The sequence below is a fragment of the Coenobita brevimanus genome, chromosome 66 (assembly GCF_032717465.1).
Source record: "Coenobita brevimanus isolate Jiangsu-jjx chromosome 66, ASM3271746v2, whole genome shotgun sequence".
NCBI classification, from domain to species: domain Eukaryota; kingdom Metazoa; phylum Arthropoda; class Malacostraca; order Decapoda; family Coenobitidae; genus Coenobita; species Coenobita brevimanus.
In genome coordinates this window covers 29684230-29700117 of record NC_137019.1, presented here as the reverse complement: position 1 = coordinate 29700117, position 15888 = coordinate 29684230, and the positions used below count along the sequence as shown (strand labels likewise).

The window sequence follows — 15888 nt, the reverse complement described above, 5'->3', positions numbered from 1 at the left end:
AGAGAATGGGAGTATGGATGGGGTATATGTGCAGGAGTAGATGAGAATGAGAGGGCAAAGGAAGGAGTGTGTATAGTTGTGAGTAAAAGATGGAAGAAGAGCATAAGACAGTATGGATCAGTTGGGTCAAGGATTGTGTGGGTAAAGTTGAAAGTTGGAATACAAATGTGGGCGATTGTGTGTGTGTATGCACCAACGCAAGATCGTGCTAGAAGAGTGAGAGAAGAGTTCTGGACAAATGTGGAAGTGTGCATGGAAAAGTTTGGAAGAAATGAGAGAGTGTTTTTGATTGGTGATATGAATGGTAAAGTTGGGAATGTGAAGGTGGATGGAATAGTTGGTGAGTGGGGTGTGCCTGCTGAGATAGATGAGAATGGGAGTGCGTTAGTGGACATTTGTGCTGGGAAGGGGTTGGTGATTGCCAGTACCCTCTTCAGGCATAAAATGATCCACAGGTATACATGGCGAGTGATGAGAAGGGTGGGTGGTGAACTGAATGAAAGGAAGGCAATGATTGATTATGTGTGTGTGGATGAAAGGATGCGAAGATGTGTAAAGGATGCAAGAGTGTATAGAGGTTGGGGGAGTGGACTTTCTGACCACTACTTGGTGGTGGCCAGAATTAGAATGCAAGTAAGATGGAGGAATAGAAGAAGGGAAAGACGAGAGGAAGGAGTAGTTGCAAGGAGAGTGGAAAGGTTACAAGAGGATGAGAAAAAGGCAGAGTATAAGAGAGAAGTGGAGGAACGATTGGGCAAATATGAATTGGAGCAGATGGGAGACGTGGAAGGTGTGTCTAAGATATTTACAGAAGAAATATGTGCAGCATGTGATGTGGTGTGTGGAAGGAAGAGAAGACGGAGGGGGATGCAAGGAACAGCGTGGTGGACTGAAGAGGTGAAACAGGCTGTGGCACAAAAGAAGAAAGCATACAATGAATGGATGAGAAATAGGGGCGTGAAAGAAGTTGAGAGGTGGAAGAGAGAGTTATATGTGGAAAGAAAGAGAGAGGTGAAAGGATTAGTAAGAGAGAGTAAGAAGAGAGTGGATGAGGAATTTGGAAGGAATTTGAGTGTAAAGTGGAGGGACTGTAAGAAAATGTTCTGGAGAGAAGTGAAAAGAGTAAGACAGGGTGGAAGTGAAGTCAGCAGGGGAGTGAAATATAAAAATGGTAGATTACTAGTGGAGAAGGGAGAAAAAGTGAGCAGATGGAGAGTACACTTTAAGGAATTGTTGAACGTAGAGGATGGAAGTAATGCGAGTATAAGTGGCTGGGGAATGGCTGGGAGAAGGAGGGAGGTGAGAAGACAGGAAGAAATCAGTAGGAGAGAAGTTGTGGAAGCAATGAAGAAAGTTAAATCGGGGAAACCCCAGGAATTGATGGAGTGTGTGGTGAAATGCTGAAGCATGGGGGAGAGATAGTAGTAGAATGGATGTGGAAGATGTGCAGATTGGCCTGGGAGGAAGGTAGAGTCCCGGAGGATTGGAAGTCAGGTATAATTATTCCCTTGTACAAAGGAAAAGGGGAAAAAGAAGTGTGTGGTAATCATAGGGGCATTTGTCTTCTTAGTATAATAGGAAAAGTGTATGGTAGGATACTTATAGACAGAGTTAGAGAAAGAACAGAGAAATTAGTTGGAGAAGAACAGGGAGGCTTTAGGAAGGGAAGATGTTGTGTAGATCAGATATTCATTCTTAGATCTTTAGTGGAAAAGTTTCTAGAGAAGGGAAAGAAGTTGTATGTGGCTTTCATGGATTTGGAGAAAGCATATGACAGGGTGGATAGACAAGGATTGTGGAAAGTGTTAAGAATATATGGAGTAGATGGGAAGTTGTTGAATGCTGTGAAGAGTATTTACGATGGTGCGAAGGCTGCAGTGCGTGTGGATGGTGAACTAAGTGAATTTTTCTCTTTGAAAGTTGGTTTGAAACAGGGATGTGTCATGTCTCCATGGTTGTTCAATCTGTACATGGATGGGGTAATAAAAGAGGTACAAGGTAGGGTAGTGGATGTTGGAGTGGCCCTGGTGAGAGAGGATAGTGTTTGGAAACTCCCTGTACTGTTGTTTACAGATGATACTGTGTTGTTGAGTGAGGACGAAGGGGAGCTGCAGGGCTTGGTGGATGAGTTTGAGAGAGAGTGTAAGAAACGGAATCTAAAGGTGAATGTAGGGAAGAGTAAAGTGATGGTCTTTGAGAGAGGTGAAGTTAGTGAATGTACAGCGAAGTTGGATGGTGAGGAATTGGAAAATGTGAGTACGTTTAAGTACTTGGGTAGTGTGATGAATAAGGATGGAGGTTTGGAGGGTGAAGTGCGTGAAAGGGTACAGCAGGGAAGAAAGGTTGCTGGTTCTTTGAAAGCAGTGATAAGTAACAGGGAAGTGAGCATGGAAGTGAAAAAGTTACTACATGACAGTATTGTGATACCAACTCTAACGTACGGAAGTGAAGCTTGGACATTGTTGGAAGGACACAAGTCAAGAGTGAGAGCAGTGGAAATGAGTTATTTAAGAGGAGCCTGTGGAGTCACGTGGAGAGACAGGCTGACGAATGAGGATATAAAGGAGCGTTGTGGTGTGGATGTGGATGTGATAGGAAGCGTTATGAGGAACACACTGAGGTGGTTTTGCCATGTGGAGAGGATGGAGGGTGAAAGACTGACGAAGAGAGTGTATGTGAGTGAGGTGGAGGGGGGAAGAGAGAGGGGGAGGCCGAGGATGAGATGGAGGGATGGGGTGGAGAGGTATATGAGAGAGGGGGGTGTGAGTTGGGAGCAGGGCAGTGAAATGGCGGGGGACAGGGCGACTTGGAGGCGATTTGTTTGTGGCCACCCCAAACGGGATTGAGGCGTCTGGCAATAGATAGATAAGAAACTTAACCGTTTTCATTTCGGAGTAATGATGCCCAGCTCATGGCTTATGTACGGTACCGAGGTCCAGAAGACATGGAAGAGGAATTTCTGTTCTGTCGGCCATTACACAACCACAACCAGAGAAGATATTTTCAGTACTGTGGACTCATTCTTCAAGGAAGAAGAGCTTCAGTGGAATCAGTGTTTTATGTCTGTTGTGACTGTTCACCAGCAATGCTGTGAGTACGTCATGGCTTCACTGCTAGAGTTAAAGAAGAAAATCCATTCGTGCTGATTGTTCACTGTCTCCTTCACCGTGAGAATCTTACTTCTCAGGGGTTGTCACCTGAGTTACAGAAAGTGATGCAGGAAGTCATCCAGGTAGTCAGTTTCATTAATCTAGGGCTGTGCCCTCCAGGATCATCAGTCGCATGTGTTTTGCTTTTGGTTCAGAACCACTCTGAGGTTAGGTGGCTGTCACTAGGAAGGATGCTCCAACGGTTGCCTGAAATGCGGAACGAGACTGAGATATTTCTAGCAAAAAAGAATCATTCCCTGGCCCAAAAGGTTCTCTGATTCAAAGTAGGTGATGCAAATGGCTTATCTTGCAGATATCTTTGCTGAGATTAACGCCTTGAACATTTCAATGGAAGGTCACGATCAGACATTAGTTGGGCTGTCAGAGAAGGTAACTGCATTCAAGGGGAAACTGAAGCTGTGGAAGAGTAAAACTGAGACTGGGAAGACTGTGTCGTTCCATCTTTGAGTGAATTTCTGGAAGACGAAAAATTTTCTCTCAACCCAGGTCCAAAGCATCATTGTGGAACATATCTCCAGACTAATCGAAGAGTTTTTCACTACATTCCTGAGAATATGATGAAATATGCCTGGGTAAGAAATCCCTTCAGCATTGAAGCTGAGGACTTACCTGACGAGATTTCGAACATCAGCTACCTCCAGGAGCAGCTCATCGAGGTTCAGAATGATGAAACACTTCGTTATGATTTCAGGAAACAAAACGAATCACTGAGCTCATTCTGAATCAGAGTTTACAAAGAAAAGAAAATTCTTGGAGGTGATGCCCTGAAAGCACTCCTTCCCTTTGCTACAACTCATCTGTGTGAGGCAGGATTTTCTGCACTCACAAAGTACAAAAACCGTCTACAACCAGAGCATGACCTAAGATGCAGTCTGTCATCTAAATCACCCCGGTTTGAGAAGCTGATTGAAACTTTTTCAGTGCCAGGGATCTCACTGATTATAGTACTTTATGTCTCAGACAACATCCAAAATAGTGACTCTCTCCTTAATGGTCAGAGTAGATAGGTGTATCATGAACATGAATGACTTATTTTGATTTTCTGATCTTCGACTTATTTTTTTCCTGCCAAAATGTGTTGATATTTTAGTTCTTAGGAAGTACATATAATAAAAATGAAATTTATTTATTATGACATCAATAAAATATTGAAATATTACTTTGGTTTTAGTTACATGATATGACACATATGTTTGTTTCATTTCTGGTGCAGAGTAAGTTTACGAGGGTTTGGGTCGCCATATAGACCATCTTATGGATTTTGGGTCGCCAAGAAAAAAGGTTAAGAACCACTGAACTATATATATATATATATATATATATATATATATATATATATATATATATATAGATAGATTTAGATATATTTTTTTATAGAGAGAGAGAGAGAGAGAGAGAGAGAGAGAGAGAGAGAGAGAGAGAGAGAGAGAGAGAGAGAGAGAGAGAGTATAATTATTGGCCTGTAATATTCCAGTGAAGGACACAGGCCTCTCCCAAAAGTTTCCAGTTATCCTGGTCTTGAGCTATTTCTTTCCATTCCAGAACCCTAAGATCACTAAAGAATTTTCTGTCTTCATGTTCATCGCTTGCTCTTTGTATTTTGTCCGAGTCCCTGTACCTCCTTAAGGATATTTTCATTACACCACCTACTTGCTAGTTTTGCGTTTGTCTTCTGGAATCGACTATTACCTAGACTGTTGCTGTTCTTGTCCATCTGTCGTGTTTTCTACAAATATAGCTTGCTTACTGCCAGTTCTTGTTTTTTATTGATAGGATTATATTGCCCACTTCAGTCAGTTCCTAATCAAAGTTTATTCTTTCCTGTTACTTAAAGTGATTCAGTATGCTGATCATTCCGTACCTCATAGAGCACTTGCTAACTTTCGTTCCCATGGTTTGGCCGTTCTCCATGTCTCTGTTCCGTAAGTCATTACGGGGAGAATGCATTGATTATTTAGGGCACTAAAAAAAAAAAAAAAAAAAAAAAAAAAAAAGTGGTAGAATGCCCTTTCTTCTGTTACCTTGTCTACTAAATGCATCCAGTCCACCTTTATATGTCTACTTGTTTCAAGTCTGAATGACGAGTAAGTCTGTACAAGTCGTCCTAAGTATACAAGTCATCAACTAATTCTAAAAATTCACTTCAGCTTTTTATTTCCTCAATTTGACCTTGGTTATGGAACATCCCTTTTGTCATTTTGTTATTCATCTTCATTCCTACTCAAAGGCTTTCTCTCCTGAAATCTAACAACTGTTGTAGTTGTTCACTTGATTCACTGAATAAACACTGTCATCTGCGAACCAGAAGTTACTTGGATATTCATCACCTATTGTAATCCCTTTATTACCCCAGTTAAGCTTCCTAAATATTTCTTCTAAGCATGTTGTAAACAACTTTGTTGAGATAGTATCGGCCTGTGTTACACCGTTTTTGTTTGTTTTTTTCAACATCGGTTGGGAGCTTAATGATCGCCTTTCCATCTCTACACTCGAATGTCTTCCAATACTTGACAGTAGATTTCTGCAACACACTGTCTACGAATTACTCTTAATACTGATGTTGTTTCTAATGAGTCAAAAGCTTTTTCATCATCAATGAACGCCATACACAAAGGTTTTCTGTATTCATTTGTCTTCTCAGTTGTTTGTTTTATTGTATGTATGTGGTCAACGGCAGGGAATTCACTTCGAAATACTTCTTGTTCCATGGTGGGACTGGACTCTAGCACGTCTGAAATTATATTGATGGTCTTTATGAATCATTTGTATATAAATGACATAAGGCTAATTGGTCAGTGTGTGTGTGTGTGTGTGTGTGTGTGTGTGTGTGTGTGTGTGTGTGTGTGTGTGTGTGTGTGTGTGTGTGTGACTTGGTGCTAATTCTTCATTATTTCTTCCTTCCTTCTCTGTCTTTCTGTCTGTCTGTCTCTATCTCTGTCTGTCTGTCTCTCTCTCTCTCTCTCTCTCTCTCTCTCTCTCTCTCTCCTGCACGAATACTACAGTATATTATTTATGTGCCCAGCAAACCCTATACTTATCCTGTGAATGACCGCAAATCTCACCTCCAGCTACACCATCATCCTAGACCAGTAAAATGTGCTTTGTCAGCGCGTGACGAGCGAGCAGGCATTTGTACATACGCTATCATCATAGTTTCATTTTGGTGTAATTTTTCAACATTTCTAGTGAGGTAGTTGAAGAATTACAGAAAAAAAAAAAAATGAGCTAAAAAATTTACTTTCTCACTTTTTTTTTCTCACACACACACACACACACACACACACACACACACACACACACACACTCATGTGAAAAACAATATGTGATGAACGACAACAACAGCAATAGCAAAACGGATAAACCACAATATAAAACCTGATTTGAGTAAGTACTGGTCACTCCAACATCTCATATAACAGAGTTGGAGCTGCCAAGTTTGTTTGTCCAGAATTTAAATCAAGAGTTTTTCGTTCAGTGGTGTCCATAGTAATCATCGAGAATGTTTCGGGATACAGTGGTTCAGTGCACACCTGCAAAAGGAGCTGGCATGTGTTTTTGACAATGCATACGTATTCCAGGCACTGGATGTGTATATAGCGAGGCGCCGTAGCATTTATCTCACAGGCAATATTCCATTCTCTGCTCCCGACTTGCTGTATCAATGTACTGCATTGGTAAACGCTTTGTTATTGAATGAATCATAAAACCCAGAAATGGGTCGATTACCCTTGTGGATTTCATCCATTAAACATGGAAAAAGCGTTCATATAAAATTATGAGCGTAATATCCGATATTTAAGTGTTAGAATTCATGCAAGAAAAGTGTTACAAAAGAAAATCTTTTTAAATTCATCATTACCATGGAAGATGTCAATTGAAGCCCTCGATACATTCCCTTGGAAACCTGGGATTCTATGGAGTTTCATTGGTCTCATGTGTAAATACCAACTAGTTGCTGAAAGAATCTCTTTCTCGCATAGGAGAAAACTTATTAGCCTCTGAAAATCACCATGGTCGGGCAGTGTCATGTTGGATCGCTAGTTTCTCAGCTGAACGTATAATAAATATCTTCATTTTTCTTGCTCGCTGCGCTTTCTCACTCATAATCACCATCATTGCAATATTCCTTACTTTGTTCATATCACTCTTCACCTAATTGGGCTAACGCAGTTGTAACTTTCTTGGTGATAACACGCCTTTATTTATCACCCAAAATGTTGTGCTTGTCTTCTTGAACCGAACAGTGGGGCTTTGGTATTACTGGGCACTGAACGGGAAAGGGATCTAGATCCGAGCCATGTTGTCTTTTCGCTTTTTTTCTGGGTAGTTCCTTGGTGAATAAGGAAATTTCCACTTCATTCTTTGCAATAGCCCCTACAACCCCCAAGGAATATTTTGGTAGTATTCTCTCCTCCTCAAGCGTCGGAATAATCTATCTATCAATATCTATATACCTAGGCTGCTTCCCCCAAGGAAAGGGAGGTAGCCGAGACAGGACAACACACTCCCAATTTACTCATCCACTCAAAACACATTCATTCGTATCTTAGCCCCAAAGGGGAGAAGGGACAGATCCTCACCACACCACACCGCGCGAGGGTCAACTGCGCAGCGCAATCAGTGACATCCGCAGCAGGGCCCGACAGCAGAGCTAGTTTACCCCTGCCACATCATAATAAACCCATCCCCTTACCCGCACCTGACCGGATCAGCTGATCAAACCAAATGTAGGAGATCCCCTCAGGGCTGCATCATCATTTATTCATTCACAATTTCTCTCCATTTATTTCGACCACTCACAGCCACTCTTCCTTGCTCAACAACATCCATCTCGCAACACCTCGCACATCAGATCTAGTTATCTTTTTCGTCAATCGCTCATTATCCATTCTCTCCATATGCCCAAACCATTGCAACACCCTCTGCTCAACTCGATCAGCCATCTCCCGAACAACTCCAGTTCTCTTTCACACTTCATTTCTCACTTGATCCATACGCGTCACTCCACACATACTCCTCAGACACCTGATCTCCATTACATTCAAACTTTTCCTCTCTGCTACACCCATATTCCATGTTTCAGCCCCATATAACGCAGTCGGTACCACAACACCCTCATACAGCCTTCTCTTTACATCCATTCTAAGCAAACGACAACGAATATGTTGATTAATGAGAAAGATTCAATATATACACTCGTATATTGTTAATGAGTTATTGTTTTTATGCATATGATGCATTCAATAGTTCAATGGAAAATATTTACAGCATGAAGTAAATGAAACTTCGTTTAAGATGAGGTTATCCACTGTCTTTATTACTTCAAATGCAAAGTTTACCACTTTCACAATCAAAGCTACTTTCGAAAAGAATCCACTATTCCTCCTTCGTATTTCAAGTGAAATTTTTAACCCTTTTTCAAACACTGCTACTGCCAGCTGTTCATACTTAAAGTGTACGTTTTAACCTCTTTACAGACAGTGCCACTGCCATTTAGAGAGATCTTCACTTCTCCACCGTTCTTGTGTCTGTTGGTAATGTCCCTTGGCTTCAGTTTCGTCTCCTATACCTTCCTCACCGAGCTGCCGACGTACTTCAGCAACATCCAACACTTCGACTTCAGCAATGTTAGTATTTCAAATGTCAATGATTTATGTTATTAGGCATAAGAGATTCTACTGTTGACCTTGAGCAGCTGTGTGACGGCAAGCTGAGTAGTTTTGTCTGCATATTGTATCTAAAAATGAAATAACATATCTTTTCATTATGTAATTCGTCAAGAGAAGTATTGTTATGAAGGGGGATTTGCCAGTTAGGTACTCTCGTACCTTCGAGACGTTTCTCGTACCGTAAGTTCCTGTACGAGTTATCAGAGTTGCCAGTTTGGTTGCTGTTTGAGAGCTTAGTTGTGTCGTAAGTTGTACATTAATTTTTGTGCTCTTTTTCTCTATAATGTTTTGTTTAAGTGATTGCTTGTCAAATTATGGAGTTTAAGTTCGTATGGTTAATGATCTTAGAGTGTTATGTATGTGAGACAACTCTAGCGTGTTTTGGTTGGCTCTGAATTGGCAACTGTTACCCGTCGAGAGTATACTCGTAAAGTGTAGACATTTCTTGAACAATGCAAGTTTATATAAGGACGGGGAAGAGATTAGTTAGTTAGTCACTCGGTTTGGAGTTCAGTTGGGTTTCAGTTCAGTTTGAGTGAAGTGCAGTCGGTTATGGTGAAGATTGTATATTTTTGGTACTTGTGAAAACAGTGAAGTGCTTATTGTGGTTTGCAATCAACAGAACTTGTAATAACAGTGAAGTGTCAAGCATTAAGTGTAATAACTGTGAAGTGCTGTTAAGCATTGTCATAACAGTTAGTAAAGTGTGCATAGCTCCAGTGCTTGTGAGAACAGTGAAATTGGAAAAGCATTAAGTGGAAATATTTGGAAAATAAAGACTGAACTTTAACTCCTAAACCGCGGGGTTGTTCTGGCGCTCCTTGCATGTCCCGCAAGGATATTCGCGCTCCGACAGACTTCGTAAAAATATTTGCCAAAAATCAGTTATTAGTCCTAGAATATTATAATTACATATGCATATGGCACATACATTCAGCTTTCTCTGGGTTGTTTGTTGAGCCTTCATCGAGTACCGTAGGACTTGTGGAGACTTCTAATGTTGGGTAACGAAGTCTCCACTTTACACTTCCCAACACCCCGTAATATGATTACCACAGCCTGATATTATCACTAGAAACACTATTCTGTGATTTTCAAATAGTTTGGAATCCATACTTAAAAAAAAAAAAAAAAACTGTGAAAGCAATGAAAATTACGAGCGCGTACTAGTTTCCCACTTGCGCTCGTTCCCCGCTGATATTCTGTCATTTATTATTCATAAAAACACTCACACTTTATATTCCTGTTACTATATAACACTTATATATATATCTGCAGTCTTTATCCATGTTTCCTTCAGTAATAGTAGTTTATTGTCACTGAAGGCATTCAATTTCTCTTTCAGTAAAATACGTAGCATTCACTTTCTTGTCCTGTATACTAGCGTGGAGAACGAATCTGTCACTTTCACTTTCATAACTCCTAGTATTCATACATGCTAGAGTGAAACTTTCACTTTCATTACTCCTAGTATATATACTCGTATTCTTACATTACTACTTATTTACATTTCTATTTACATTCTCTATTTTATTTACATTATTTACATTTCTATTTTAATTACACTATGTTATGCACTGTCTCTTGCAGTAACTTATACAACTGTTTTCCACTGTTCAGTTATATTTACATTCATTGCTTTCACTTGCTGTTTACACATTATTTACATTTCCACTTGCACTGTTTTAGAGTCACCAGAAAGATCGTAGTCACTGTCCATCATTATCATTGATAAATTAACCAGTTCACGTTCCACATCAGTCACTTAGCCCTTTACCCCTTTCCACACGAGGTTTAGTAGGGGTAGAGGTCACAGGGCCCTTTGCATGGGGCTAAAAAGCGGTGGAATTGGACAGGCGCGAATCCGATGTGGTTTCACCTGGAAAGATGACAGTAAACTGAATGCAGTTGCCTAGGGGCAGTGAAGGGCTGCCAATGTCATCATGGTGACAGCTGCTAATATATACGTTATGAAATGATTGGCAGGAAATCTAGACAATACATAATAAATTAGGTAGTTCCAGGTGAATGTAAATATCACTTAGGCTTCTCCCTTCCTTTCTTATATATATTTTTATGAGAACAGGTCATACGGCATATTTCAAGGGGAAATAAACAGGGAAAATTAGCGAACGAGTGCACTTGAGGTGTTCCCAGGTGATAATTAGCCCATTACAGATGTATGGGAGTATCAATTACCTTTTCTCTTTCTTTTATATATTATTTTGTATAAGAATAGGGCAAAGGGCACATTTCAATGGATAAAATGAGTGGAAAAATCCGTCCAGCATTTGTGTAGCGCAGCGCAGCTGCTCAGGTGGGAGGAGAGGGTAATGGAGGGAGGTAAGGAGGGGGGGAGGCAAGGACAGGAGAAAAATGGCTAAATTGTCAACAGTGGATGGGAGTACAGGTGACATTAGCAGAACTGAGTATAGCTGGACACTGGTAGTACTGATAGATGATACAAGCCACCACTTGAAAGCCCGGGCGAATTAAAAAAAAACACAGAATCACAAATGTGACACCCCGCGGTATGATCCCTTGCTCCCAAGCGTCACAAAAGTGACATCCCGTGGTTAAGGGGTTAAGAAGCCAGTGTGTACTTTTGCCTCAGCTGATCTTATGTGCTGTACACCTTAAGGCTGACCATAGAAGAACAACTCACTGGGCAACATCCTTCCTATACTGAACTACTGCTGTTGGAGCCTGTGGTGTGTGGGGACTGGGACGTAATAGTATATTAGCCTGTGTAAGTTCAGATACCCAGTTTCTTGATCATTTAACTAGAAAAATGCTTTATTCAGTGATAGTCTTTTCTTCTGTCCAGTGCTAGAAGTTATTCTAAGAAAACATTGTGAATCAGATCTAAAATCTCTTCAAGCGCCACATGTCACATAAAGAGAAAGCATGTCATGTACAGTAAGAAGCTGAAAGCTTTAGTAATGAAAGCATGAGATTATATTATTTATTTCACTGGGCTTTGTTATTACCTTCTGCTTCTGCATTTCTTTTTCGTGTATCTAGACCAGCTTACCCTAGTGAAAAAGCAGATTTGGTTTTACTACTAAAGCCTGGAGTTAAATCTGGCTTGCTGCTCATTGTACTCGGGGGTATTTGCAAAAATAGTTTGTTTTTAAACCAACATATCTCAACAACTATACCAATGGGAACATCCAATAAAAGACCAAAATACACACCATTCCATCAACTCTCCACTGCATGTGTCCCGAGGTGTCTCGATGGATGCATTGTGGATCACGTAGGTGAAGTTCCGAGGCCACTTTTGGGGTTATGGCAAGGCTGTATCCTGATGACACTGCCAGTATAGCTACGGTCTGTTTGTATAGCTTTCCCACTCATCCTACGTACAGGTACGTGCAATGCATTTATTTTTCTAACTCCTTAACTAACTGCAGTAATGGCTATCATTTCTGAATGGGTATTATGGTCATAAAACTTATTTTTCTGTACCATCCTTTTCCTTATCCTCTACCTTACTCATATTGCACGTATTTTTCTTATATCTTACTTCACAAAATGAATGTCAGTCTTTACTTTCGTAATAACACTTACTCTTTACACAGATATTATCCTTATTTTTTATATTTCACTTGGGTGCAGGTCCTTCTCCATATGGTAACTTCCAACCTAAGGTGTCGTCTTCCCACACGACAATGATGATACATCTAGTTCCCTCTCGATCGGTGTTTTATTCATTTCCTTCCTTGCATGAGTGGACAGCTTGACAGGGATGGAGGTGGTAGGGGGTGGACAGATAGCGGCGGTGGTAAGAGAATCGGACGATGAAAATTCGGAAGTCATTGTCAGAACTGTCATTCGGAACTGATTGTGAGAAATTTTGAGGGTATTCTTCTATAAAGACACCAAATGTTGAAACGAAAGTAATAGGAGTCTCTTTGAATGAGTGGAGTATAAACTGACACTCTAACTCACCTATTAATATCTCCTTTTTCCTAACTAGCTTCCCTTGATTTGGCCAAATCTTAAAGGAAATACCTCCTTTATCCTAGCTAGCTTCCCTTGATTTGGCCAAATCTTAAAGGATTCCTAGCTAGATAAGTCAGATTCATAGATAATAACGGGCTTGTGGTCTTGGTTGGGTTGTGTGGGTCAAATCCAGACGTCCTTAAGTGTCGTCAGTATCCAGTGTTCTCCAGTCAGACTTGAACTGAACCGAAATTGCTGAATCACCTCCTCCTCCATTAGATTCAGCGGTCAAATATTATTTAATTACAGTTACTGAAATTAAAATAATTTATTCATGAATTTGCAAGGAAGGTCTAACTTAACAAGTTAATCTTAATTTTAAATGAGAACTAAAGCCAAATACTCCCTTTATCTATGCTAAGGTATATATGACTAAAATTTTCCTCGACACCATACCACGCATGAGCAGTCATGTACGTGAAATATTCCTATAACTATTGGAAATTCGTAGAGTATTTACAGAATAATTGTCCATAAAAGCTGAAGCATGCGTTTAAGGTATCAATTATAAAGACTATTAACCAGAAAAACAGTGCAAATCACTGGGTTATTTAACCACTTTGAACCAACACTGTACATTCTCAGGTAAATTCTTCTGCCTTTAACAAGGACAACTATATTAAAAAGTGCTCATATACTGCTACACACAGGATACCTCCTTTTGAGGGGTTAGTTTCCACAGATTGGGGCCGGGCGGAAAATGATATGCTGTATCATGTAATATGACCCCCTAGCAAGAAGAGTCTTGAGAACCCTGTGTTGTGGCCCTTCTCAGTCGCGCATCTTGACCAAATTGTTCTCCACCATTCGCTATTTTTGAGCTAGCTGTTAACTCAAAGGGTACCAATTCATTGCTGGTATTTATGCTGACATGTCCTCAACATTTCATCTTGACAAGTCTCAGCACCCCTCCCAAATCTGGATGTGTAGAAACAACCTTAGCTGGTGGCCACTGTGATCGAGGTTGGTGTTTTCACTAAGACCACATCTTCTACATTCATCAAGGACTTGTTACTGCCAGTTTGAGTGCCATAATATCTTTCATTTAGGCTCAATAGTTAATCATCTTTAACTCCTCTCTAGTGATCTTAGTTCTATTTAAAATTTTCTTTAGGCAGTTCTTCACAATATCAATCATTTGCTCCGTGAACCTGATTTGCTATGGGGCTCTAGGAGCTATGAACTGCCGTGTACATTTACAGATTCCCAGAGTCGACTTGACTTTTGGGTCATTCATTATACTTAAATTTAAAACTGATGCTCCAAAGAAATTGGTTCCGTTGTCACTTATAAATTTACTAGAACAAGACCATATAGCAGTATATGTTCCAAATACGTTCAGGAATGTTTTTAACTTAACCCGTCACGTCCCGAGCTATTTCGCACCTCTGACACCCCCCAGTCCCGAGGTTCTTTCGAAAAAAAAAAAAAAAAAGGCTAAAACCTCCACTTTTGGTGAGAAACATCGAAAATTCATAGAGAAATCGCTCACCTGAGGTTTAAAATACTCGATCCAGGAAGCAGTACCTCCTTACCTTCGGTTTTCTAACAGGCTGGCACCAAAGAAAACGAGTTCTATGGGAGCGTAACTATTTCACACCACTCATAAACGGTATTAATTTATTTATTTACTTGGTACGAATTTATATGTAGTATGAGAGTATATTGGTTTTCAAACAGTAATATAGGCATTATAAGCATTGTTTCACTCACTAACTCATCACCATACCTGACCTTTTTTTGCCACATTACCTGATCATCAGTTATGACTGTTTCTTCCTCTAATGCTATGTAAACTTTGTCTTCCACACTGTCATCGATTGGGGAATCACTCTGGACCTGAATGTCTTTATTGGCCAGGTCACTGGTAACAGGTGAATTGCCGAGACAGTGGCGTGCAGGGGGGGGGAGGTTATGCGGTGTAAGGCATTGTCCCTGCTTGGCATCTTGTAGAGGAATAGAGGAGGGTGTCCCGTGTGTACGTACGAAAAATCATGTGTGAAAATTGAAAATTGTGCAAATTATGAACTTTGCAATTGCACGATGTACCAGTACGTCGTCGGAACTGGCAAATGCAAAATGTTGCAACGTATCCATACATCGACGGGACGCCTCGGGTTAAATCTACTGCCATTTCCAGTTGGATTACTCTCATGTAAGGCATGTAAATAAGCATATATACACCATATGGGGAGTTCCCTCACCCATAACAGTTATAGCCCCTGTGTAAAAACTCCACTTACCATGAAGAGCCCACTTATATTAGCCCTATTCTTTGATAATGAAGGAAAGAAGGTGGTCATGGGTAGTCAAATGGTTTTTGTTCATATCTCTTACATATAATGCAATTCTTGAGATATTTCTTCACTACCTGCCTACCCTTAGGAATCCAAGTCCTTTCTCGGACTCGGGCCAAAGTCTTTGGCACACTTCCATGAGGAGTTAACTCATGAGCTTCCTTAACAATTAACTGTACAAAACAATCACTGACATACTGAGGGGGGGGCCATGTGGCCATGTCCCCCCCTTTTGCAATATATATATATATATATATATATATATATATATATATATATATATATACGTAATGCTAGGTGTTTTAGGGTCGGCCTCCCATCCCTAGAGCACCTAGTGAGTAGCTAGGTTCGCTTTCTAGACCGGAGCTTAGACAAATAAGAGAGAAGCAGGACACAAAAACTCAAGGCAACACCTTACATGTGTATTACTATATCTTACACAGGAACGAGCAGATGCCACAAATACCAACAAGCTGGACAACTATCATTCTTGGGCTACAGATATGGAATACTAGTATCATGCAGGGTACCGTACAGGACCAGATTGGTTAGGGGGAATGACACTTGAGCTAGACACTTATGTTGGTGGGGGAGTATTTGGCACACTTCCATGAGGAGTTAACTCATGTGCTTCCTTAACAATTAATTGTACAAAACAATCACTGGCGTACCGAGAGGGGGGCCATGTGGCCATGTCCCCCCCTTTCCCCTTTTGCAATATATAAATAAATAAATATATATATA

The 15888-nt window shown here is 40.4% G+C and overlaps 1 protein-coding gene across 1 annotated transcript in view; it reads left to right on the top strand.

The window, feature by feature from the left end:
- LOC145405326 (putative inorganic phosphate cotransporter) overlaps positions 1-15888 on the top strand; it is a 418097-nt gene that overhangs the window by 143495 nt on the left and 258714 nt on the right. The window contains exon 6 of the mRNA XM_080276742.1: positions 8652-8797. Within this exon, the coding sequence (XP_080132868.1) occupies positions 8652-8797 (146 nt within the window). The remainder of the gene's footprint in view (positions 1-8651; positions 8798-15888) is intronic.